Source organism: Scatophagus argus, chromosome 5 (assembly GCF_020382885.2).
Source record: "Scatophagus argus isolate fScaArg1 chromosome 5, fScaArg1.pri, whole genome shotgun sequence".
NCBI lineage: Eukaryota > Metazoa > Chordata > Actinopteri > Scatophagidae > Scatophagus > Scatophagus argus.
In genome coordinates this window covers 8,848,791-8,875,218 of record NC_058497.1, presented here as the reverse complement: position 1 = coordinate 8,875,218, position 26,428 = coordinate 8,848,791, and the positions used below count along the sequence as shown (strand labels likewise).

The window sequence follows — 26,428 nt, the reverse complement described above, 5'->3', positions numbered from 1 at the left end:
AAGAGGAAATTTTTAAACTATTGTGCCAATACATAAATAAATAAATAAGTCAAAAAATCATTCGATCATTCAGCCAGATTTCTCCTTCTGTCTACATGCAACAGTACAACTCTGAGATTTGCAGAAATACAACAATCTGGACTAGAATCCAAAAAAAATTTCCAATAACAAAATCCAATATATTAATTCCAAACCCAGCTTGTTATGTATTTACTGTCAATCACACAAGGACAGAATTTGAACACATTATCCTACAGTTCCAGTTCAACAGTTCCTTGAAATCATACCATTAAATAAAAATCAGCATACCATATGATATTTTACAAAATCCCTTCACAAGCAGGTACAGCATGACACCAAAGTTGGCAGCAGTGGGCTGTTAATTCTGCTGAATGGAAATGAGCAGGTGAAGTAAAGAAAACAGCTATACTCATCAACTTGGAGTGAATCCAGCTTAGCAGAAGTGTTATGGGTTGAACAAGATGAATTCTTTATCAGTGCTTCTCTAAGAGCAATTTAATCAACGGGCAGTAAAATTCCTGCTGACCGAAACTGTACAGCAGGCATGTCAAACCGGTCCACAGGAGGGCCGGTGTGGCTGCAGGTTTTCTTTCCAACCAAGTAGCAGCGCACCAGACTTGACTCATTTAATCAACTGATCTCCGTCTTCAGACAGCTGATTGGTCAAACGGTGTGCTCTTGGTTGGTTGGCACAAAAACCTGCAGCCACACCGGCCCTCCTGTGGACCAGTTTGACATATGTGCTGTACAGTGTGCAACCCAAGTTCTAAGTTTTCTATAAGCCACCCATGTAAGAAGCTGCACTGGCACAAATTTACATGACTTTAGTAAGTTGTCACATTATGATTTGATATGTGATCCCATCATCATTTGTGAACGTATTTGCAGGCAATACAAAAAAAAAAAAAGATTCCGCGATATATAAAGTTACAGATTAATAATGACACAGATTTACAACTTGCCTACAGCAAGAAACAACAGCAATTTAGCTCAAAAAACTATCAGGATTGCAGTGACATTTTTATAGTGTTATAGTTCCACAGAGACAGCTGAAGGGGCTGGCACCACAGTTATGTAGAAACTCAAATTATATTCACCTGAATCTGTTGGGATTCTGTGATTTTTTTTTCCTTTTCCCCCTTTTGTGTTTTGTGGGTGTGCGTTTTGTTTTCCCTGTGGTCCAATCGAAGACTGAGCTAGACGTTCTTGTGTCCCTCGCTGGTGGTTCCCTGCGCACCTGTTGGCATTCAGCTATCAACTCACCTTCTCCCCTGCCTATATTAAGACTGGCTTCTTAAGACACTTTCTTACTTGTCATGCTATTCAAAACTATTTACATATTTTACTGTATCAATAAAATGCATCATGTTGTCCAGAAATTGCCAGTATGAACACAGTATTTGTACTATGTCCAGAAGTGTAATGATTAATGGGGCACTTATGATGATTATCAACATTTGTTTTGACCAGAAAAGATAGCACAATACTGCTTCCAGACACACACACCAAACATTCAGTTTCAGTCCCTCAGAACATGATTCCTCTGATTAACACAACACTGATGCAGCTTGTTATGGCGGTAGTTAAGCTTGTGAATTTCAGCCCAGAGTGAGGGTACGTCTTAAGAAATTTAGCATTTCTCACACTTTTGATTTAATCTGATTATCGTGCAGAACAAATTTATTTTTTAGCCCAAAAGCACTCTGTGGAAGTCACATCACTAGACAGATGCCCTTTAGTGCTCTAACGCTATCGCTGAGCTGTGTAATCTGGCTCTGACACAGTTGGCATGCATCATTTCTACCCAGAGAGAATCACAAGATAGATTCACGACATTGGAGAGGTTGATAACTGCTCAACAGAGGAAGAGATGGATGCCTAATCATCACACCACTGTGGCTGCTAACAGCCAGTTTTCATAGACAGTGCCCCAATTAGATCCAAACTGTCCCCATCGACAGCTCCCATAGCAGCAGGCAGGGACGTCTCAAGTTTCACAGCAATATCTCACATCAGTCTTGCTCTAACATCATGCAAGAGTGGAGTTTCTTAAACCTTAACTAAAGCTCAAAATTCATTTAACTTTCTAATCAGCCTCTTGTTGGTAAAACTAAATAAATGGTGTCCTAATTCCAGACTATGTATAGATACAGCACACAGTTACAGCATTGAGTGCATGTTTACATGCTGGCATTTTACAGATTTTTCCTGCCATGTTTTCAATGTTATCACTGCACACACAGAAAACACAGATTAACAAGGCCAGTACAGAGTGTAAAAAATGGAAAATGGCAACCTTCCTCAAAATTACTGCATGACTGCTATACTGTATATTGTAGCACTATTGTTATTTCATGCTTCACAGGCTTTAATCTGAAAAACAGGTGAAATAATATGAAATAAATTTTATCAAACCTTACAGGCTTTGTTATGCTAATTAAGCACTCAGAAGAGACCATTTCTACAGCAGACACTGACTTCCATAGCAGCAAAAGCACAGGTGTAATAAATTTCATTAAAGGTGGCTCAGTTCCATGAAGTGTCTCAATGAGCTGCTCACAGTGAGTCAGCATGCACAGTATCAGGACGATAAACCTATCACAGCTAAATGGAATGCGGTCACTGTTATCATTTGCAGCTGCACTTTCTTAGCTATGTTGTTAAAAAGCTAACTGCCACCTTTACCTCACACATTACATCATTGTCATCAAGACAATGAGAAACTGGTAGAGAGAAACTGCGGCTACCTTTTGAAGAAACCGTATTTTCTCATGCAAACTGAAAGGGACTTCACTAATCATTAATAGTTTACAAATATGCAAGTTTAACATTTATATATTTTTGCTTCAGTAAATCAGTTAATAATTTCAAGCTTTTTAAATGTGTTTTTATGCTGTCACTATTTTCCATGCTAATATTCATCTACAATTAAATGAAAGTCAATTTGGAGAAAGAATGTTTAAGGTCGTCCTGTAAGCTACATCATTAAATATAAAAGAATAGGCTGCAACCCAACCAAAAAATCCAAAAAAACAAAAAACAACAAAATATGTTAATATGTTAAAGAATAGCCTAGCTTAGACCCACATGACCAACACAAGCAGAACAACATTGACATCAGTTTGTTGATATTATATCTTCTATATCTTTCTTCTTTTTTTTGCTCCGCTTGCGTTTGCAAGCAACTGTTATGTATATATATATATATACACATATATATAGTATGTTAGATGTTAAGTACATGAGCCAGCTGCTAACTCGGCTGTTTGCTGCAGGGCATAGATGATTTTTTAATTGTTTTTTTTAGTGATGTCACTGTAATATCTCTGACATTCAAAAACAGCAAGGACGAGAGCTGAAAGCATTGCGCTCTCAAAGTGGATTAGGGCTACGGTTTATTTTTCATTACACTACAGTCTATGGCTGGTAAGGTTGTAACTGTGTTTCTTGTCATCCGAACATTTAATCCTTTCAACATCACCCACAGTAATCGCCTTGTGCATTCATAACTGTCTCTCTCTGGAGGCCTAAAGCCCTCAAACGTCTTACAGCCTTACAGAAGTCTTACTTGTGTCGTTTTCTGTCACCACAGGGAGAATTTGACTTCCCACGGTGGTGGTGTCCATGCTGGAAGGGGCGAAAGGTGATGCTCCTGAACGTCCCGTCCTCCGCTGGCTCCTCCAGCCTCAGCTGAGGGATGAGATGCCCAAAGGCCATGTCCTGTTTCCAGAGGAGCAGAGTGTTTCCACTGTTAGCAATGTTTAACAGACTTGGTGGCTCGCAGTTTTCTGTTCAGTGCGGCTAAAATACCAACGACATACTGAAGGCTACACAAGTATTAATCTGCAGCATCTCGGGCTGCAAAAGGAGGTGGAAGTGCCGGGTGCTCAAAGTGAGTCTGGGGACCTGCAGGTGCCCTCCAGAGGGCTCCTGGCTAATTGAGAAAGTTACAGTCACTAACTTTGTGCTTCAATCTTCATCAGCACAGTATTTTGACTGTGAGAAAAAAATAAAAAAACTTGCTGCTTCAGTGTCCTCGTTATTTAGAACATACTTGAGCTTAACTGTCAGTGCACATCATTGTAACTTTTGGGACATTTGAAGAAAGTATAGTCTAAGATTTTGAGAGGCTTGTCTAATTGTTGTTCTCTTGAAGGTAGTCACAGATAAGGTTAAGATTATTATTATTTTGTATATATTATTAGACTATCATTATGTAGTCTGATCAGCCCAAGCATAAGAGATTTATAGTGTCTGCTGTCTGAAACAGAGGGTTCAGATGATCAGTCAGTTAGTCTTCATTACATTTGTGTTTAAGTCACTGTTGATTTCCAGGATATGAGTGAAATGGTGACAGAGATGGTGAGATTATTCAAAGACTTGGATGCAATAGGCTGAAATTTTACACATAATTCATAGGCTACAAGTCAAATTATATTGGTCTTTTTGTCACGTATGTGTCAGTAACTATCCTTTCCTGTGGCTTACAGAAAATAAAAAGTAGCTCAAGCATCGCCTGTGCCTGTACTTTACACTGTATTGTGCTTCATTTTTTGGATCTGATGGCCAGTGTTGTTATCAGTGAGCACTAGTAAACATTCCCTGCTGTATGTCAAATCAAAACCATGTATTATACAGTACCACAGAGGCTGAAGGTGAAAGCCTCAGCTGAGTGCTTTTCTCTTCAGATAGATCTCCTTTGTCTAATTTAACCAGCAGTTAATTTTACTTGCTTTATCCATTAAAAGATACTCTATCATTAATTGCTTCATTTTTCAATTAGATGGACTAATAGCTTTCAGAATTGAGACTCTAGTTTACTAATTGATATTCATGCATATTGCTTTGCCTATTTAATAGAGAAAATCAGACACTTACATTGCTGAATATTATGATCGTGTGTATTTTGTGGACACTAAGCTGGTCTGCGGGCATTTTTTGACACAGCACCAGAAAATTCATCCTGCACTGGCCTGATTAAAAGCACTACATTAAACACAACTGTTCCAGTTAAGCAGCAATTTTTTTCATCTGCTCACATTTACAGGAAGTGTCAAAGGTACATAAATCATAATCTGGTCTGTCGGATAGAACAGTACAGGTGGTTCAATTACAATTTAGCCTCCACACACGGCTAATGTTCCCCTAGTCCATCTATATGCAACTCTTAAAAGTGCGATTGCAGCAGCGAACGAGTGTCAAAAATAACATGCTATTAACCTCTCTGTCTAAATTTATGGCAGCATTATAATTAGTGTAGTTGTCAGAGGGTGTAATATTCTTAAAATGTGGGTCACGGAGCAATTTTCATTAGAGAGATAATCAGTGCAAAGACACACAAAGCCCTGGTAGAGGTCCAAAGTAACAGCATTGTACTGTTAAAAAACCGACACCAGTGAAGTCAATTTATTACCATTGGTACTGTGCTGAAATACTGTGCTTTTATTCTATGCAGATTAGCTTTTTCTATTGAAGTGGAAACAGCAACATGTAGACTCCCTCTGCTGCACTCCTATTTAGTTTTATCTCATGGTGCACTTGGTACATATCAGGATCCACCAGAGGGAGCTTTAAGCAAAGCCACTCATGTCAGTCGGTACCTGTACTCAGTGAGAGCCACAAATGACATTACTGTTATATTCTTCCTTCTACTTACAGGACGGCTGTGCACAGTGGGTAATGACATAAATGGATAACGTCTTCTTCTCTTTTCCTGTGGGGACCCACAAAATGAGATTTGGTTATTAGTGATAAGGTCAGCGTCTATGAAAGAGGAAAATATTATCCATACCTCACAAACTTAGATATAAGGAGAGAATTATACAAATACAGTTCATCTCCTACACATTTCTGATTAACTGATCTCAACTGATGGTGTATAATATGTGATTTATGATATTCTCTCATCTCATTAAGGTCCTCTCAGCATCGCAGATAACAAGAGAGCCATCCCCAATCAACACCAGGGGGTGCAATTATATAAGTGGCTTCAACTATGAAGGCCTTGTGTTGCAATCTCCAAGTATTGACTTTGCAGATTACAGAAGAAGACCAAGAGCAAAAGATGATTTGGTATTAATTAGGCTACAAAGCTCGCTCAGAGCACAAATATTCCTTATCTGTGTGATGACATATTTTATCCCTTTTGTATTTGGGCTAATTAGAGTCTGAGTGTCCGTGTTAATTCATGATTGGGACACATCATGTTATTAGATAATTTGCAATAATTTGCAACACCAGTAATGTATTCTTAGATTATTTCTAATACTTCTAAAGTGTAAATTATACATATTAAAAATCACCAGCTTTTTTGTTTGTTTGTTTTCTGATGGTCTAAATTATAACCAAAGGGTGTCAATACAGTGCATATGAGTGCATAAGGACTATTACATTTTAGGATGAAGTCTTAGTTTAACGTTAAAGGTTTAGGTTGAGACTTAGGTTAAGGTTAGGGTAAAGGTTAGGGTTATGTAAGTAACAGTTATGGATACGGTCAGAGTAAGTCTCTAGAAAATGAAGGAAATGAATGTAAGTCTATGTAATGTCCCCACAGGGCATGAAAACACAAACAGACTGTGTGTGTGTGTGTGTATGTGTGTGCGCGCGCAGTATGGTGATGGGTGTATGACAGTGTCATCACACATGACTAATCACGTGGAACAATGGGCACAGAGGCTTGGAACAGGGAGTGCAGCAATGTGATCTGGCCTTGAAAATTTGATCTTGCTTAATATGGATGCCATGAAAAGATATAAATTTACCAAGCAGTCTGCAGCCAACTTGTCAACAAGCAGATGTCAGAGAACAAACTGGTAATTTCATTATGCACCATGTCTGGTTCATGTACATTTACTCAGTGTTATTTCCACTTGTTCAACAGTGTTTTGTGATGTCTTGTCATACCTTTTGTGTGCATCCTTGAAGTAGAGATAAAGTCACACCCTGTCTGTCTAACCAGGGTTGACACAGACACTCCATCTTGGCAGTTCAATAGAATGTCAACATAAGAAGAACTTTTCAGAGGAAGGAGATGAATGTCAGTCAATAAGTGCCTGACAGGTCAATAGATATTGCTGACCTTGTTGCCACGGGTGTGAGTGTCACGTTGAAGGGCTGGATATCAAGGGCCTGTGAGGAGGAAGGAGGAGAAGGATCGCCTTGCCCAGTTACAGCCGCTAAAAGGAACATTTGTTTAACGGGCTTAATTGTAACAGCTGCACAGAAAGGGGCATCCATATCCATCCATATATAAAACACATTCAGTGATGTTGAATTTTTAAACCATGGATCTCCCACTGTGAGATAACACGAGCGTGCCCAGTTCATTCCAATGAGTGCTTACAGAGTGCATCTGCAGAAAACATTTTTGAGGCATTTTTCATTTGCATTCAGGTACAGTGATGATTTAAGCTAAATGCTCAAAACGTTCACCATGTTAAACAGAATATTATAGAAATTGCGCTTTGCAGAAAGTACAGCAGAAACTAATGGGACTCTCAGTTGTTTTCCAGGTATTGCAATTTCACTCAGCTCGGTGCTGGTGTTAGAGGAAAAGCTAGGGGGTCACCAGTCAATAGTGTTAATTATCTGAAAATCATGTCTGTCCCAAATCTTGTAGAAAATCATGCTGCAACAGGTTGAAATATTCTCAGGATAAATTTCATATTTGACCTGCCAGTGGAACGGGAACAGTCAGGATCACCATAGGTATTAGGATTCTTTAGTTAAGATATTTCAGTCTGGACCAAGGTGTTGGACCAAAAGAGTGACGGGGGGGAGTGACCAGCCAGCAATGTCATCCTTAGGCTGTTGGAACAGCTTAAATGCATAAGGATCTGGATTGATTTCCCACGTTGTGAAAGTCACGTAATGCTCACGTAAAGCTGTGAGCAGGAATTGTTTTGACATTTCCACATCTTTGATGACAAGGATGTTCAAGGACTTGGCCGCTCAAGTGCACCAACCTGTTTCTTGCGTGAAGTAAAATATTCAACTTATGCTTTAGATAACATTCATGTTTGTTTAGTTTCCCCCCCCCCCTATCAGTGTTAAATTTTTCTGGCAAGTGGGTCAAAAACGTAACAATGTTTTATCAGCTGTCAAACTTCACTTCAGTCAGCGAACAATGACTGAATTTTTTACTAAATACCTACAAACAGTACCATAGGTAGAAAAGCATATGAAAAGAGGCTGTGAATAATAATCACACAGTACCCAAGCTGAATGTAACACGTGTCTCTCACTCAGCCAAGTTAAATATGTGGTGTTACTCCTGCTTTCTATTTTCAAAATCCAAATGAAGATGCCACAAAACCAATTAAGTTGTCATTGAATATTTTATTTGCAAATGAAAGAGTAATAACTCAGAAGTCGTAAAAATATACATTTTTTTTTTAACTTGTGATATTTACATGGATTGTTTTCATCAAACGAACAAACCAAAAATTCTGTACTGTTTTACAAAACCAAAGAGAAGCCACCACAGAAAAACAGATGAGCTTAAAGGAAACAAAAGTGTCTTACATTTCCCTTTAGTAACGCCGCGCTGTGCGTGTCTCCCACTGACATCGAAACAATGCAGTCAAGAGAAACAGCCAACCACACAGATCCCACACAGGCCGGTGATGAGCACAGCACACAAAAAAGTGCAAAGTATGTGTATGTTAATTCAAAATAATGAAGACAAAAATAAAGCTTCATAAAATTTTCTGTGAAGATATTTACAATTTCCTTTTTTTTCTTTTTTTCTACTATTTTTAGCCGATACAGTTATGTTACATCAAAGCAAAGCATTCCGGTTCGTCTGCTCAATCCCATATGACATGCAGGTACCTTTGCTCTCCTTCTTGAGGTTGACTACTGCCCCGTCCATCTCCTCTCTCAAAAGTAACGATACATCACATTCTTCTATAATGATGCACAAGGCCAAACCACGAAATCTGAGCATTGCTTTCAGAACCAAAATTGCAGAACATAAAACATTGTGGCTACATGAGATTCATACTCCTATCATATAACACAGGATAACCATGAATGATTTCATGTTTACTGCACCTTTGAGTGAAGATAATAAGACAATATATAGTGCTGAAAGATCCTGTTTGAAGGAATGGTGTTGGATGTGCTGCTAACACTCTGAGGTGTGTTAAGACTTTCGTCCTCCACTCTTTACTGAACTGACAAAAGCTCCTTAAAATTCATTTGTTGGAACGAGTGCAGGTTTGTCAGACCACAAAGCTGCACACATGACAGGAGAGATACAACGCAAAGGCTCATAAACTGGGGACTATGCCACCTGAGACTTGCAGTTGCTGGAAAGCAAATCAAAAAAGCTTGGAGGAATTTAATATCTGGAAGACTTGCATCCCATCCTCCACCTCCACTGCTACTTTAATCTGTGGTGGGGGGAATTTCAATGGCAAGAGCCTACAACCCTGGCTCAATATCAATCCTGTTATACCTCTCCTGATTCCCAGCACTACTCTCGCTGATTCCCATGAAAAAAAAAAAAAAAACGTCTTGAAGCATATGCCATCCAGATTTTTAAAATGCACAGCAGTGTTTGCATGCACGTATGTGTGTATTTTGTTACAGTACCTGCTTGTGTGTGTGTGTGTGTTTACAGCTGTCCCCTGGGTGATGCAGTGTAGAGTGTCCCTTTTTGTGCTGCATTTAGTATCTTGGTTCCATCAGTAAGTCATAATACCTCCACACATTCGATCCATCAAATTGATTCTGAAGCAGCAAAAATCAGTAAGATGGCTGTTTGGGTTTTTGTTTGTGCAACGTGTGTGTGAGTCTGTGCGCACATGTGTGCATGTGCAACCGTGACTGCGCATGAAGCACACACCTGTGTTTTTGTGTGGACCTGAATGTGCCACGTTTACCTGTTTATGAGTGTATATACAACTTTTACCTGTTTGTATTGTATGTATGTCTGTGTGTGTGTGTGTGTGTGTGCCTTGAGATGCCATCAGTACACCCAGGGCCAAGTGCATTCTATGTTAAGAGACAGCAAGAGCAGGAAGGGAGCATACAAGTGGCCTCCAGAGCTGACAATAGTTATGAAATATGGACGTGCTTTGTCTCGAGACACCACCCCCACAAGCAAAAACATGAAGCCAAGTGCAACAGGCGTATAAGTCAGTGGAAACTCAAATAAACACTGCCAGTCTGCAGTCATATCAATTTGGATAGAGGTTGCTTTGCCTGACTGGATCCTTCTCACTCACTGAATGCCTAACATGAGAATGTGTGGGTGCGGCCCAAGGGCCTATACTGACTTTACATGCACACACCCACACATTCACTCTCGCACACATTCACAAACATGCATGCATGCATGCATGCATGCAAGCACACACAGGCACACACAGGCACGCACGCACACACACACACACACAGTAGCTTCCCTGCTTGAATATGAACTGTTGTCTGTGGTTGAATATAAAAGGCATTTTTCTTAATATTTTCCCTTACAGTTAAGTCACATGTGAAACCCTGAATGTGAAGTCAAACCACATGTGCTTTTCAGACAGATGTTGGTTTTTTTTCAAAACTTCTGATGCTAAATTACTTCATCTTAGGTGAAAGGCTTTACTTTAGTGTTAACATTTATAAGCAAAAGATTTAAAGCATCATTATGGGCCCAAAGAAAACAGCAATATTCATTATAAGCTATAATATTACAATGTTGGAAATACTGTGAAGCTTAAATTGTTAACTATATCCTGAGAGTACAGATCACGGAGGCATTAAATTAAAAATAGCTTATTTCTTTTGATAGTATGAGCATGCTCACAAAAACTTCATGGCAATCTACTATTGGATTTTTCTCATGCACAACTGGAAATTTTAGATTAAAGGTCACGGTTCATCAAAATATTCATTATGTGCTGACTATAAATACTTCAGATTTTATGGAAAACCTGGCAATTACTTTTCAAGATAACTTGTCCCTTCCCAATTTCTGTCCAAAGCTAAATTTAGACCCTGTGGTGCTGGTTGAGGGAAGGTCATTGGGTCACTGAAATCAAAAGAAATTATTTTCAGGGGATCAATAAAATCCATATGTTATCTCATGAGAAGAGCTGTACACAGTAGCTGTGAAAATGTCTTGCTTTGGACTGAGATATGGGCTTTGCAACCTTCCATTATGTATACTGATATTTATTTCACATGAATACTGACTTCAGAGACGAAAATGTCATATCAGAATAGGGAGGCTTCACACAACATGTGTACAAAAAACACACGGTTTAAACTCACCTTTGGGTCCCAAATGACTGTTTTGTAAGGGGTATATCTCCCCTCAGTTACCCTTATTTATTAAATTAAATGACATCATGTGCGTACATCTATCTGTATGTACAATATAAAACAAGACTGATTACAGAATGTACATTACATTGTCACATGGCATGGGATTGCTTTCTCACCATGGATAATTCACTCTGCTTGGTGCTCCCTAGGGTGCATCTGTTATTACTAGGGCAAGTTTGTGAAGTTGTATCCCACAGCATTTGCTACTGTTGACCCTCAAAGCTGGATGTGAACAGAGACTTAACCACTGGTGTGCTGAAGATAAGGACAAAGAAAGAAACCATCAAAGGGAAAAGGGATTGCAAAGGCACACTAGATAGGCTACTTGCCCTTTTTGTTCCAGATACTTTCAGTCAAACTGCACTGGGTCTGTCTGCGGATGTAACAACTGGGGATTGGCTAGCACAGCTCGACCAATAATCCAGCAGGACCTGGTGATTCAGCGAGACAGCAATCGAGTGCCACTCCATTGTTATGGATCCAGGGAGAGTACTGAAGTAATGATAGCATACGCACCCTATACAATTGAACTCTATCGAATCATACTCCTTGCTCCCTTCATTCAAACATAGTAATTGTAAAATTGAACGTCAAGGTCAATTCTTTGTGCCTTAGCTCAAATACTGATCCAGCACCTTATAGGAAGCTGAAAATAATGGGATCCACCATCTTTGTACATCACACATTCATGGTGACAGATTTTGGTTTCAGTTCAGAAATGAAGCAGGTAAACATAAGAGTAAAAATAACAAAAAAAGCAATAATAACCCATCTTTGGGATTGGTGGCACTTCTTTATATGGATGAATGGACACCCTTTACAACCTGCTCAGAGAGAAGAGACACAGAAGAACAGAAACAAAACAAAGTTCAAAATAAGTCCAGCCGGTCTAATAGATGCTTATCCCCTATATATAAAGTATTGACTCGCTATAGGTCTAATACATACTACGTAATTATTCAGGGAAAATATTCAGTACCAGAAAAAGATGTCCATAGAGCTAGACAGGATGTGGGAGTGGGGTGGGGCAACAACTCCACTGATTTGACTCCACTGTCAATGCTACATCCTTGTACCTGAAGTTTCCCCTGCTGATTGGTGAAGCAGATGAGCTGTTTGTGAGCCAGCTGAGTCCGTCTCAGGACCGCTGTTTCTTTCTCACAGGTCCATGATGAGAGCACGAAAGACCGAGAGCACCGAGGCAGATGATGCACACGCCGCACACTGTGTCTGTCCACATGGATGGGCACAATCTGCCCTGCCCATGGGAGGCAAAGGGGTTTGTGGTGTCAGAGCAGGTGCTGGGAGCAGTGAGTCAGAGGTGCAGGTTGACATGAATCAGAGAATCACCCTACCCCTCCCATTGCTCCCAGATTAAAAAGAAAAAAAATCAGTAGCTGTTTTACACTCACGTAAATTTTTCCTCCTTGTTTTCACCCAGCTTGTATCCATCTCGTATTTGTCGAGCAAAGCTCAACAGCAGTATGTCTCCATTGATACCTGGCTTGGATTTTATATTTGATTATCCAGTCTTTACGCTTTCCTATTATCTCCTGTTCTTCTCCACTGCATGCCTAACCCTTTGATTTGATAAATAAATAAGCTCTACTAGGGGGCTCCTTCCACCTCGCTGCACATGGTGCTTCCCTGTGCCTCCCAAAGCCAAAAGAAAAAACTCAGAAAACAAGTTCTGCCTTTAGCCTTGAGACACAAACACTGTTGCATCTCGGGTCTTGTTTATTTCTTTTGTTTTGTTGTTTTATGTAATTCAGTAGGGGGCAAGCATGTCTTATTTTCCCTTTTTAAGTATGCATTCAAAGTACTTTTGGACTTAAAGTATTAATTCTTTTAATTACATCCTTTTAACTAGTTGCATTTCTTTATTTATGGAAGAGTCTTAGTCTTTGGGAGGGGGCTAGGGGTCTTGGGCTGGGCTGGGAGTTTAACATGGCTGCAGGAAGGGGATCGCTTTCAGCCCTACACAGTCTGAAAGGCCTTGGTCTGGGCGGGGACCATGAGGGTTGGGGGTGTGGGCCCGGACATGTTCCTGGAGTTGTATTTGGGAGTGGCAGGGGGCTCAGGGGTCTTGGGGGGCACCACTGAAGTGTAGGCTGGTGGTGATTGGGGGAAGCCTGGAGGTTGTCCATTCTCCTTGAGAGCTGCTACAGCAGGTGGGCGGGGGCGGTGACCGCGCTGGGCGCTGTTGTGCACCATGGACTGGGTGGAAGATGCACCAGAACGTGAGCTGCCGGAACGGGATGAGGACAGGGAGTTGGGCTTCACTAGCTTGGCCTTTGGAGCCTCCGCATCCTCCCTGTGGGTTGAAACACACACACAGGCACACAGCAAACAATAATGACACTGGTCCATTTATTTTATATCAACTGTATTTCTAAAGAAGATTAGAGTAACCCACACGCACACGATGCACACACTATTTTAAGACCCTACTGACAAGGGTCCTCATGTAATTCATGAGAACCCCCCCTTCCCTGAGTGTTGTGAAATACATTTGCATTGAAGAATGAAATCATAGCTTCCCAAACACAAATGCTGAAAAAAAAAAAAGTTTTGCTGAGAACACAACAATTCTACTTTCATGAGAAAAAAAAGATTAAAAAATGTACAAAAAAGCACAAGAAGAATAGAAACTGAAAAGCAACAACAACTTGAAATTGACAGTGGCATTAATCTTAGAAACTCAGGTAGTTTGTGCTGTGATTGTTACTCAAATGGTATTGGAACCACAGAGGATCTATGCAGTTATTATAAATCACTGTCACCTGTTTCACCAGGGTGTGTGGGTTGTGAAGTCACCAGGTAATATCAATCCATTGACATGAATCCGTACAGAAATTCTGAAATAGAAAACTCCCATCTGTGCACTCTTGATTATGTGGTACCTTCAGACAAGGACCCATGGAATGTGCATCACTAAAGCTGCTGTGGTCTGCTTGAGCACATTATTGGAAAGGCTCAGAGTCTTAACATGGTATAAAAACAGAAAGCACTTCATCACATCTACATTATTTACTTGAAGCTGTCCCTCAACCATGCTGCATTATTCATTGTTACATCAGTAAATATGCACCTACACCAACTCCAATCTGTCATAAAAAATACTTTTCCTTTTTACAAGTGTCATTAGCAGTCCACAGGGCCCACCAATGCATGCAGGCTTTAGAGTGAGGAATAAACACTATTGTGATCCCTCAGCTCTCACAGAGGTGAGAAAAGGAGGCTCTTAAAAGATAATCGATGAACACTTGACCTTGTAGTTGTTTTTATTTTTAGACACACGCATGGCCCATGCTCACAGGCAGACAGCACACACATCCAGGCATACAGGGGCTGTTGCTTTGTCAGTTTGGGATTGACTTGGCTGCTGAATTTCTGAATGATTTTGCTTGAACTGGTTCTTATTAACAAAGGTTAATGCACAAATACCTAGGAAAATCAGTGCTATTGTTCAAAAGAGGCCACTAAAGTAAATGTGCAATAAAATAGCTGAAACTTACTCTCACACTTTTAGGCTAAGGAATACTTTAGTCTCTCTCTGTTGTGGGAACAGTGATCTTCTCTCCAAAGAGAAAAATTTGGACCTAAAAACTGAAAGTTAATTGTGCCATTTGCTTTTACATTTGTATGCCTTTGTTTTATTGGCTCCCCTGCCAGCTTTGCACACATGCATATCATATCTCCTACTAAGCTTGAGATGATACTGGTGTGTGTACGGGTCCTGCTCCCAGCCCCAGATGGCTAATGTAAGCTAGATTTTCACCGTTGGAATATATCTATATATGTTATATATATATATATATGTTTGATGTCTCATTATACGCCGCATGCCTCAGAGGTGCATACATACATACATGCATACATACATTGCATGAGATATTGCATGGCTGTTTAAATTTTCCTTTTAGGTTTGTCCAGTAATCAAAAAAACATCCAGCATAATTACGGCAAATATCACATATTTTAAGTGCGTGCAATTATATAACATTGCATTAGGTTGGTACTTAGAGTACTAGCAGTACATATCTACAGGAGTGGAGTGTAGTTCCATGAGGTTTGTGGAAAACAGCAACAGGTCTGAACCCATTTAAAAGTACACAAAGGACCTAACAGAGCAACAGCCCCCAGAGATACAGAAATTAAAGAACATACAACACACAACTGTAGCATTTTAGAATGAGAATGAAATATTATCAAATGGCAAAAACGTGAAGCAGTCCCAGAAGAAAAAAAGATGAGTATACCTAATCTCATTTGGAGTCTCTTCCTCCTCGTACTTCTTTTTCTCTTTCTTCCGGAAGACGAGCCAGATGATTAATAAGACAATGAGGACTCCAAGGGATATTCCCACCACTGCACCTGCAACCATACCTACATCCCTCACATCTGTGAACGGAAAAGAGGAAGTGCTGAGTGATGACAGCTAGAGCCACTTACTGTCACATATTACACATTCTTTTCATTCTTAATCTTCACATTCCCAAATACCTACAGTCCAGCCTCATCTGGCGTAAATACTTCAGCACTCCCTGCATTTGAGCCACAGTTTCTAAATTCCAAATTCAATTCAGCACCAGAGCTATCAAACTGCTGAGCTGTTAAATGTGTCATTCTCTCTACACATGACCCCATGGCTCTCAGAAAATGTATTAGTGTGACAGTGAAACATAACTGTTGGTGCATAGGTGGTGACCAGTAGCCACCATTTTAAGTTTAGTGCAGTCCCTACAGTGCTTGAGCACAAGGGGAGAAAGGGGAGGTAGATGGAAATGCAGGGAGGGGAATAAATGTATTTCCAGCTGCAGTTTGAAACAATAGCCATCAATCACAGTGGCAGTTTGGTGTGAGGTGAAGGCTGCGAGGTCGACTCTCCCTTCCCTCCCAAAACTCACGCTGCATTGTGACCTCAATGGTGCAGTTTTCCTCTCCCACATCATTGCTTGCTGTGCACCTGTAGACACCTGCGCTGTCCATGGTGAGATTCCTCAGGGTCACGATCTCTGGATTCTTGAGATCTGGGGAAAGAGTAGTTAGTTTTTTTAAATAACTGTTTGTGTAAAAGTGTGTGTGTTTTTTTTTTCTGCATGTTAGTCCCCAACTCAATTACATCTGCAGGACAGACAAGACCGCTGAAATGTATATCATGTCTGAAGAAGGCCGAGGGACAGATAGAAGATAGACGCATGAGGGATTGAGAGATACTGATGGAGTGTTTATTTAAGAAGGGGGTCCATCACACTGAGGAGGACTTGAGGAGAGTAGCAGTGAGAGAGCGATGGAGCCCCACAGCCCCATGGGATACTTAGTCATCCCCACCAATGACAACCATGTGATATTACCTTTCACCAGACCCATAAATAATGGCTGCTGACGCTGTGTGTTATCGTCCAATGAAAACTAATTAGATTGAACAGGTGTTGTTTGGTGGAGGTCATTAATTTGAAGGTTTTTGTCTGGGCACACGCCATCACGGATGCCAGTTGGGCACTGAGGGGAAAACAGAAACAAAAAAGTTTGGCATCCCGGGGGTGTTTATACTGGTTTGCAGAATACACAGTAGGGAGAATTACCCTACCATTAGCTTTTCACTTATAAACTGTGTCTGTTACTATTTAGAGGCAGATATGCCTGGTTACGATCCAAGAGGAATGCCAGAATCCACGCCATGTGAATGAAGGGTGCCTCAGGGCGATTAGCAAGCCAATGTTTTTTTTTTTTTCTTTGGGGTTCAGAATGTAGTGGGAGCTGCCAATCCAGTTCTGTGTATTACATCTGATTTTCTCCACTTAACACATAATCCAAGAAACTGCCACTGACTTCACACATGCAGGTATAAGTCACTTGAGGCATGCTAGGCTGACATTTCAGTGTCACAGACAACTTCATCAGATCACAGAATCAGCCTGGATTCTTGAGTTTATATAACCCATCCCAACAGAGTACAATTAGAAATAACAAAGCTGCTTTCTGTTTGTATATGTATATATAATATGTGCTGTGCATACTGTGGTCTTTAACAGTAGATGGTAGTGCTGGTACTGGTCTAAAGATAAGAAAGACATGCAGGACTAGTGGCCTAATTGAGTCAATCTGAGCCCATCTAAGTGCTCTTCAGTAAAGCATTGTAACTGTTAATTAATCTGTTGAATCAGCCAAGGAGAATGTGGTTATACTGGTCAGCGACTGCAAATGTATGAATGTATGAAGGTGGAAGGAGGTGAAGGATATAAGTGGATAAATTCAGCCTATAAAAATCACTAACATGAAAATGAGTCTTCATAACATATGTCTGCAGAGGGCATGGATGTTGAATCAGCATGTCAGTGTAGTGCCAGTTATCTTCCTTACCTATCAGTGCCAGGTTTGGCAATTTGCCCAGACTCTTGCCTTTGTCCAGCACTCGCTCCCACTTGTAGTTGATGGGTTCAGAACCATCGCTGGATTTGCAGCTCAGTTTGACATCACTGCCCTCCAGGAGTTTGCCATCCATCCAGCACCTCGGCTTGGAAGGTTTGACTGTAAGAATGCATGGCAGTCAGAGACATTTTGATGCAAATGTGCAACAAACAAGCACTGTATACAGATAAAAGCTTGAGCTTTGCATTGCAGCCACTGAGATGACGCGTTTTATCCACAGTGATGTGATGACAGTGTAAAGTAAAAACAGAAGTTAATATTAGTTAACAGTTAACAGTTAATATTGTTAGCGCTTATATGTAGTGCATCAGTAATGGACTTTCTAGCTTTTTTTTTTAATAAACACTGTTAATTATTAATATTATTATCATTAATATTGTTAATAATTTGACTGGCAAATATGCAGTCATCTTTTGATTAGTCGATGATCGAATGATAAAGCTTAATCTACTACAACATCAATACAGGCTGTTTGTAGTTGTGAGTGAGAGACTCAGTGAACTGAGGCCTGTGTGATTATAAGGGAATACAGACACATTTCCTTTGAACTTTTATTGCTTTTCTAAGATAAAGTTTAAAGGCTCAAACACAAATGCCAAGAGTTCATAAAATTAATCTTCCAGTCATAGTTGAATGACAGTGATGATATTATTCTGTGTTTAAACAGTTTACAATATATTTTCTTTTTAAATAGAAAATGAACGGAAGCACAAGTGATTTCCATAACATAAAGCCAAGCGAAAATCCAAAGCCAATGCATATCACCTCAGAATAAAGCACTGCATAAGATGAAGAGCATAAAATAGGCATAAAAATGAGATAATATTAACACAAATGGCTTGTTAAACATATAAAAAACAAAACAAAACAACAAAAAAACAACCAACAAAGCAAAAAAAACAAAACAAAACAAAACAAAACAAACAAACAAACAAAAAAAAAAAAACAGTCCCGCAGGAAATGGATCAATGTGACCCCAAAGCTGGTGGCTGTGAATGCTTGTGGTAATGTGTTCTCCACAGGTCAAAGGTTTTGGTCATAGTCCAGTAGCTGGAGGCACAGTACAGTATAGCGCTTTCCCGCTGAGCTCTTTACAGCTGCTCTGTTCAGATACATGCCGAGAGGCACTGCCAAGCTATAAACGCAGGAAAATAGCACACTGTTTTCTCCCTCTCAAGTGACATATTTTTAGATCAGTGGTGAACTAAATTTAAACATCTATTTTGTATTTTTTTACACTGTCATATTAGCGATGCTGACTTTCGTGTACTGGGCCGTTGCTGCTTGTCAGCAAAGCTGCAGTCTAAGTGACTCTGTAACACTGAAGTGTCGTGAGTTATAAAGGCTATAAAGGCAGACAGTTTCAGTGTATCTCTCCCTTTGTTCATCTAACCCTTTTCTCTCTATCCTATTCCCATTTGTCTGAACATCCCACTGCTTTGTCATGAACAGCTAGGCCTTAATGTGGCAGGGACAGTTAGCATGCATAACCTCAGACACACAAACACGAATGCAAACACACCTATATTTGCCCAATGCGCACACACAAACAAAAATTCAACACATGCATGCTCAAGCGTACAAATCAAAAAAGTGCACATGCAAATTCTTACACTCTGTAACAAGAACAGTGTAGACATTTCTATGCAAGCTTGCACATAAACACACGCACAACCACTGGAGGCACTCATAAACCCTGGCATGGGCACACCGCTCACACACTGTCTCATGCCAAGCCAGCTACCAGCTGGGCTGCCAAACTATTATCTTAGCGTGGGGAGCGGGAGAAAAATGCAAATGTTCGTCTCTCTCAAAATCGAAAGTGTCACCGCAAAGCTGAGGGCAATTTGTAAAAATTGAGGCACTAACTCACTGAAATGTCTTTATGGAAGAGAGAGGAGAGTGAGTGCGAGAGGATTAACAGACTGTTCCATTAGAAAACCAATAACCGCGGGTTGAACTAATCTCCCATGATGTTTTAATAAATCGCCTGCTTTTCTGACATTGAGAATGATCTCACACCTCCCACTGGACTTTGTGGCCGGCTTTTGTCGTACTGCTGCTCCCCTTTTTTTGCTGTCTGTCCTTCAGAATTATTTAGCTATTTGAGATATGCAGGCAGAGACACATATTGCCACTGCGCTAGTTGCTAAGCCATTTATAACCATCTGTATATTGGGCACATGAGGAAAACAAAAAGAATGGAAAAATGGGATAAAATCTATAATGATGACTTTGCTGTGGTTTATGAGGTCCAGACGGGCTTTTCGATGGTTGGGTTAAGACATGATGTGTAAAACAATTTTGCTAAGTAGCTTATCAGTAGCAAAGATTGATCACAACTGACTTTTTTCAATGTCATTTTCAACTAGTAAATTTCATTACAGAATGTCCCTCAGAGTTGGAACAGGTCTGCTTTCTTACAGATCTGAACACATGTGCTATACGCACATAAATAGTTTAACTCGATGCTTGTCCATGTAGCTGGGACCCTAACATAATCAGTCAGTTCCATGCTCTTCCAGACCCAGTTGTATGTTTCTGGTCTCACCTCATCAACAAACCAATCCAAACGAACCCAAACAGCACGGGCAAAATCAAATCACACCGTCTGAATCAAATTGAATCATTAGATCAGTCAGCATGACAGAGGAAATGTGCCAGGCTAATGATCCAGTGATTAGGTCTGTGTGTGTGTGTGTGTGTGAAGGAGAGAGAGAGAAAGAGACTGCGTGTGTGTATGTGTGTACAAATAGGTTTGGGTCTCTTCAAAACTCAGTAGCAAAAATGCAACCTCTGTGTGTGTGTGTGTGTGTGTGTGTTTGTGTGCAAGTGTATGTGGTCCACTCACCCAGCACAATGAGGTTGACCTGGTTCCAGTGGTACGTTCCCCCATTCTTGACTTTACAGTAGTATTCCCCAGAGTCGGTCAGCAGGAGGTCACTGATCAGCAGGGAGACGTCTCCACCCAGGTACTCCCCCGCAAAGGACAGACGGCTGGCCTCACTGCCCATCGCCTCATTGGTGTACACCTGACCCCCAGAGAAGGTAATGATCTAGATATATTGAAGAGAAGGAGATTTATTTAAACATTGCCTACTGTATTCAGTAACTCAGACTCTTAGCAGATATCTGTCCTTCTGTGGCAAGCACTGAGGGATGGATCAAATCACAGCTGTCCCGCTGCCACTTGACTTGACTTGTTCCTTTTACAAGAATTTTCTCATTTCCACTTGAACCTGGTCATGTAAACTAACATTTCCATTCCTGTTGCATTCATCTAATTAATGCAACCAATCTCCAGAATAAGGCTTTGTTGTGAAACATGTTTGCTTAACTTCATTTCCATATCCTAACAGTGATACCCTCGATATATTTGACTGGTAGTCTGCCATTAATGTTTAAAACTACATAACTCTAATGATGATGTAAGTACAGCTCAGATATATCCACACAGGCCCTCACCGGGTCTTGAGAAAAACTCAATACCAGCCCTCATTGTTAACATTGTTAACAATCTCTTTTTAATTAACACTCTGGAAATAATATTTTACAACTGAATGCATTTGCTGGAATGCCAGTATCTTGCCAGCGTTCATTTAGTTGATTATCTGCGAGCGCTGTTATCTTCTAATGCTCTTTCTACAAGTCATGCTGTCAAATTGACCAAATGAAAATCTATTATTGTGCTGAGATGAAAGATTAAAATATCCACAGTGAAGCTGATGTGATGCTAGACAACTAAACAAATGTCTCACACCCAACACAATGAGTACAAAGAGGTTATACATCTTCAGACAAGAAATGTGACTTTTTTTTCCTGAAAGTACTAAACATAATTTAAATGGAAATAAGAAAATAAGCCATGTGCCATGTTTTTTTTGTCTTATCTGGATAGTGCTATGATATTATCATTTTAAAGCCCTTTTTAACTACTGAACTGTCTGGTTACACAAATCAGTAGATGCATTGATTGTCTGGTCGCTCTTCCTACAAACTATTTTAGTTTTCAGCAATTAAACAAAACAAAATAAAAATAATTTATTCTTAGGTTATTCTTTTGTTTCATGATGTCATACTGTGATCTTATAATTGGTCACCAACTTTTGAACATTGACTCCTGAGTGCATTATGCTATTGTCAGCATATTGTGGTCGTCCCATCAAATACCTTAGCACGTGTACATAATGGTATGTTTGTTGGATAGCTGGGTGGTGCCACGACATACAGTGTTAGTGTTCACAATGAACAGCCACAGACTAGTGTAGGCAGCAAATTTTATACTGTATGACTGTTCAGTTTTATACTGATACAGGAAACATAAAAAATCAAATAACCAATCAATCAATAAAAAGTCATTAATACAATCAATAAAAGCCTAAATGAATAAAATATCAGCAACAGAAATGTGAACGTATGAGTATATTTTATGATATGATATAATTTTCTTACAACAGAGCTTTTGTGTACAGTATGTCTGCATAACACAATAAAAATATAAAACACAATAGAAAGTCAGATAAAGTTTGTCTTTATTAGAACTTTATTAGAAAAAAAACATTAAAATTAGATTAGTCTAGAAAAAGAAGTTTAAAATTGACAAAGTCTATTTTCCTTTTTTATTCTTAGCAGAAGATTTGTTGATATTTGCAAAGACTGGGTCTTTAAAGGGATAATTTGAAATTTCACTGCAGACATCTAAAATCTGTAAACCTGTTACTTCTCTCTCTTTTTAAATGTTGTTTATTTCTCTCCTTGTTCCTCTTTGCCTCGCTCTCTCTCTCTCTCTCTCTCTCTCCATCCACATACACAAACACAAACAAACACAGCTGTCACAGTGGCCTATTACTCAGGGCAAGTGAGAGCCTGCAGATGGGGACTGCTAAATGCTGGTGCCACAGCGCATCAGTGCCGAAGAAACAGGGACACCTGCTGTGATCACAGGTGACGACTGGCCATTTACACACACATGCACACACCTACACGCACAACCGAACGTCTAAGCAAACATGTTGAGTACAAACGCACTATGAATGCAAACAGACATACATTACTGTCCCACGGGCACTGAGCAACATGGCCCTGGCACCTAAACAAAGTGGGACATATTTTAAAAAGCATCTGCCTCTGGGCACGCTCCTGCTGCCTTCATGAACTCTTGACATTTATTCACAAATACATGAGAGTAGTCTACAGTACATGTGTATGTGTATTAATGCTTCTGGTTATGTCTGGGTGCGGGCTGGTAAGGCTTTAATTAAAGAGGAACTGTTATTAGGACCAGCTCACAACCAAGAGTGTTAACATTCAAGACATTCAGGTTCTGTTTTAAAACTGTCGTCCGTAATGTAACATTAATCAGTCATATCTGAATAACAGTGTAAATACAGAAGGAGATGAAATACAGAAAAATACATACATTGTCATATTTGCCATTGTTGGAGATATTCTCGTCCTTTTTACTTGCTGTTAATGAATATTAATCAGCTCAGTCAGTCACAAAGTTTAGTTTCAAAATTGTGTGCTGCTGGAGGGATAACAAGATTTAGCATTTTCTAAAACTAAATAACATACAAGGTGCCTTATTATCACACTGCTGCTGGTATATTTTCAAAGAGAGAATAATAATATGTGAGAAATATTCAGCTTTTATGTTCATTGTTTTCTACTTTATTCCATTTTTTTTTTTTTTTTTTGGAAATGATATCCCTCCAGGTATGTGCCCCAGCTGTTGCTGGTAAAACGCAGTCTTTTGTGTAACTGTATTTATAGTTGCAGGTCAGCACAGTGAAAACCAAGAGGTCCAGCTTTATATAATTCATCTTGAGGAATGTGGGTGAACTTTGGTGAGATTTGTAAAAGCAACTCTCGTACCCTGTCTCAAGCTCCTCTGTGTCCATTACACATGTAGCCTGTACATTTGCTCACAAACGCTAAATGTTGACACGATGCTCTTCCCCACTCAACATGGCCTTCCAGCTGAACAAAAGAATGATTTATTCATTCAGCTACAGGCACAGTCTCCTTCCTAATCAAATTTTCAGATGTTTGATTTTAATTAATGGCGTCTTCAATGTTATCTTCCTGTTAAATATTCATCGCAATGTGGCAGCCCCCCTCTGAATCATCAAAGCGTAAGACACTTGTTTTCCCCTTTCTTTCAATTCTGGCCCCTCTGTTTCCCCACCACACAGTCATTTTCTTTTCTTTCTCTGCGCTAACCAACACATCAGTGAATGAACAAATGACTTCCAAAGAGAGAGGAAATCTCTTTCTTCCGACAGCAGACGGGTGAGATTTTACGCTCTGTCTGTTATCAGATACTATGTTCAATTTGAGTGAAGAAAGGCAATGGTTCAAAACCAGTGAAACGATACCAAAACGTATTGGGAGGCTGTGTAACACAGAACCAAGTTAAAGCAATTTAAAGACTTTCAGCCAGGTCATACTGGACTTGGCTACAGGACAGAAGAGTTGTGTTTTTTCAGAGCTGGAGGATAAGATGAAGTCTAGAATCATATATCTGGAATTAAAAGTATAACCTAATTCTGGCCTAACTAACAAAAAATAATGCCTTTTCTTTTAGCTTGCCTTAAGTGACACGTCTGGTTTTAGGTTAAAAATTTAAACAGATGTTTAATATGCCTTGAACAAACAAGTAGAATAATTTGTTGAAAAATCAGGAGCTCTTTAGTGTGACTTTTTGTGTCTGTGTCTGTGTCTTTTTCCCAGAAAGTTCCAGAAACAGTGTTTCTCACTTTGAGCTTAAAGGAGTGTGTGTAGTGTCACATCAATTGTGTATTGGGGAAGCAGTGTGGAGTAAAATCTCTAGAGAACCTGAAGTCTCTGCTGAAGTTATTTCAAGGAGAAACACTGCAGTGATGATGCTCCCTCTCTTTTAGCCACAGATTGCAACTTCTAACTTAAAACGTTCCAGTTGAGGTCAGTGTTTCTGTGCCATAGGTTCAAAAAAAGTAGTCACATTTGTGAAAGCTGCTATACAAAATGGGAACATTCTGTGGCATTATTGTTCCTTTGTGAAAAGCACTAAAACTTGAAGTGCCACAATAACTTCAGGCATTGAGTTAATGTGCAACTGTTATGGTTCCTGTTGGAAATCAATCAGCATGACTCAACTCGAATAAAGATAGAAGATAGATAAAACACAGAGACAGAGAGGGAAAGCAGAAGGAGAAAAAGACACAGGGTAGATAAAAAAACACACAACAGCTGTAGACAAAGATTTGTTTTTAGCACAGATGTTCCCATTGTCATTTGAGAGTCCATTGGCAAAGGTCACAAAACTTGTAAGCCCAGGATTCCAAGCCATCAAAAGTGCAAGTTTATCTTGTGTTTATGTTCTGCCTGTAGCACAAAACTTTTTCTATCAGAGAAGGACAGAAGTTGGGCTTTATTTAGCTTAAGTATGGCTCAAGAAGTGTAACAGTAAGTTTTTGTTATCACAGTCCATCTCAATTAATGTACAGACAGGCCAAATTACAGCAGAAAGGTTGGGATAAAACAGAAAGAAACAAAAATCTTTTCTTACCACTTTCTGTTTGGAGTTTGGTTTCTGCAGTAGCCACTCAATGTCAAGAGAGCTGGACGACGGCAACTGATGGTGGCATGGCAAGGTGGCATTGTCCCCAACAACCTTCTTCATCTCCGTCTGGGCACCCACTGACAGCAGGCTGAATAGAACTGAGGAACAGGACGAGAGACGCAGTGAGATGTCAGATGGGGGCATTAGCTCGATTCAAACACAAAACCATGTTGATAGAGGAAATTGAGAGGGAAAGATGCAGCGAGAGATATGGCCCAGAATCCCAGTCAGCATCTGACAGATGCTGAGATATGTGTCACCCATACGCTGAAGAGAGAGGGAGTTTGAATTCTTTTTTTTTTTTCAGGAAATAGAGTTTGACAGAGAAGAGTATTATGATAATATTTTTGTTAACCCCTTTTGACAAGAGCAAGGAACACATTCTTATTCACAGCAACAGCTGTGGGGAGTTGTGTCATGCAAAGGAAAGGTACATCGTTTCCAATCAACGAGGAGCTACACTGATGAAGGCTTACACATGCTGTAAGGGTGAAAATACACAGTTATTGAAACATTTGAAATATTAAAATTTGCCCTGGCATCCTTTCTAACATCACACATGACGAAGAATGCAAAACAAAATCAGGTTGTGTCACTATTCACAACCATTAACGGAACATGCACATACCAAAAAAAATCCCACAGTTTACTACAGTTCGGGTTGTAGTAAAAAGTAGCAATAATTATGAGTGTATGCACAAGTGTGTGACTTTGGGCACTGATCAGACTGTCAGGGCCTGCATCTCAGTGGGGGAACAGCAAGGCTAATTTACTGGAGGATGCTGGACTGGAATTAGCCAGAGGCATCACAGGGGTTTGTTGGAAGCTCAAGCTATGGCTCATGTTGGTGTGTGTGTGTTTGTGTGTGTCTAGAGAGGGTGGCGCACTGCTGAGATATTCTACTCCCTCCACCTGGTAGAAAGGCTGTGCAATACTGCAGAGCTCCACTATGCTTACACACTCACATGTGACAGATATTTTTGGCTCTACAACATTTAATTTAACTACCCGCCTTTAATTTAACTGCAGAGCGAGCCGATCGCTCCC

The 26,428-nt window shown here is 40.0% G+C and overlaps 1 protein-coding gene across 1 annotated transcript in view; it reads right to left on the bottom strand.

Annotated features, from left to right (window-relative positions):
• Positions 1-8,348: 8,348 nt before the first annotated feature.
• clmpb (CXADR like membrane protein b) overlaps positions 8,349-26,428 on the bottom strand; it is a 63,714-nt gene continuing 45,634 nt past the window's right edge. The window contains exons 2-7 of the mRNA XM_046390425.1: positions 25,328-25,479; positions 20,630-20,834; positions 17,710-17,877; positions 16,254-16,376; positions 15,606-15,747; positions 8,349-13,657 (exon numbers count right to left, since the gene is read on the bottom strand). Of these exons, the coding sequence (XP_046246381.1) occupies positions 13,321-13,657; positions 15,606-15,747; positions 16,254-16,376; positions 17,710-17,877; positions 20,630-20,834; positions 25,328-25,479 (1,127 nt within the window). The 3' untranslated portion in view covers positions 8,349-13,320. The remainder of the gene's footprint in view (positions 13,658-15,605; positions 15,748-16,253; positions 16,377-17,709; positions 17,878-20,629; positions 20,835-25,327; positions 25,480-26,428) is intronic.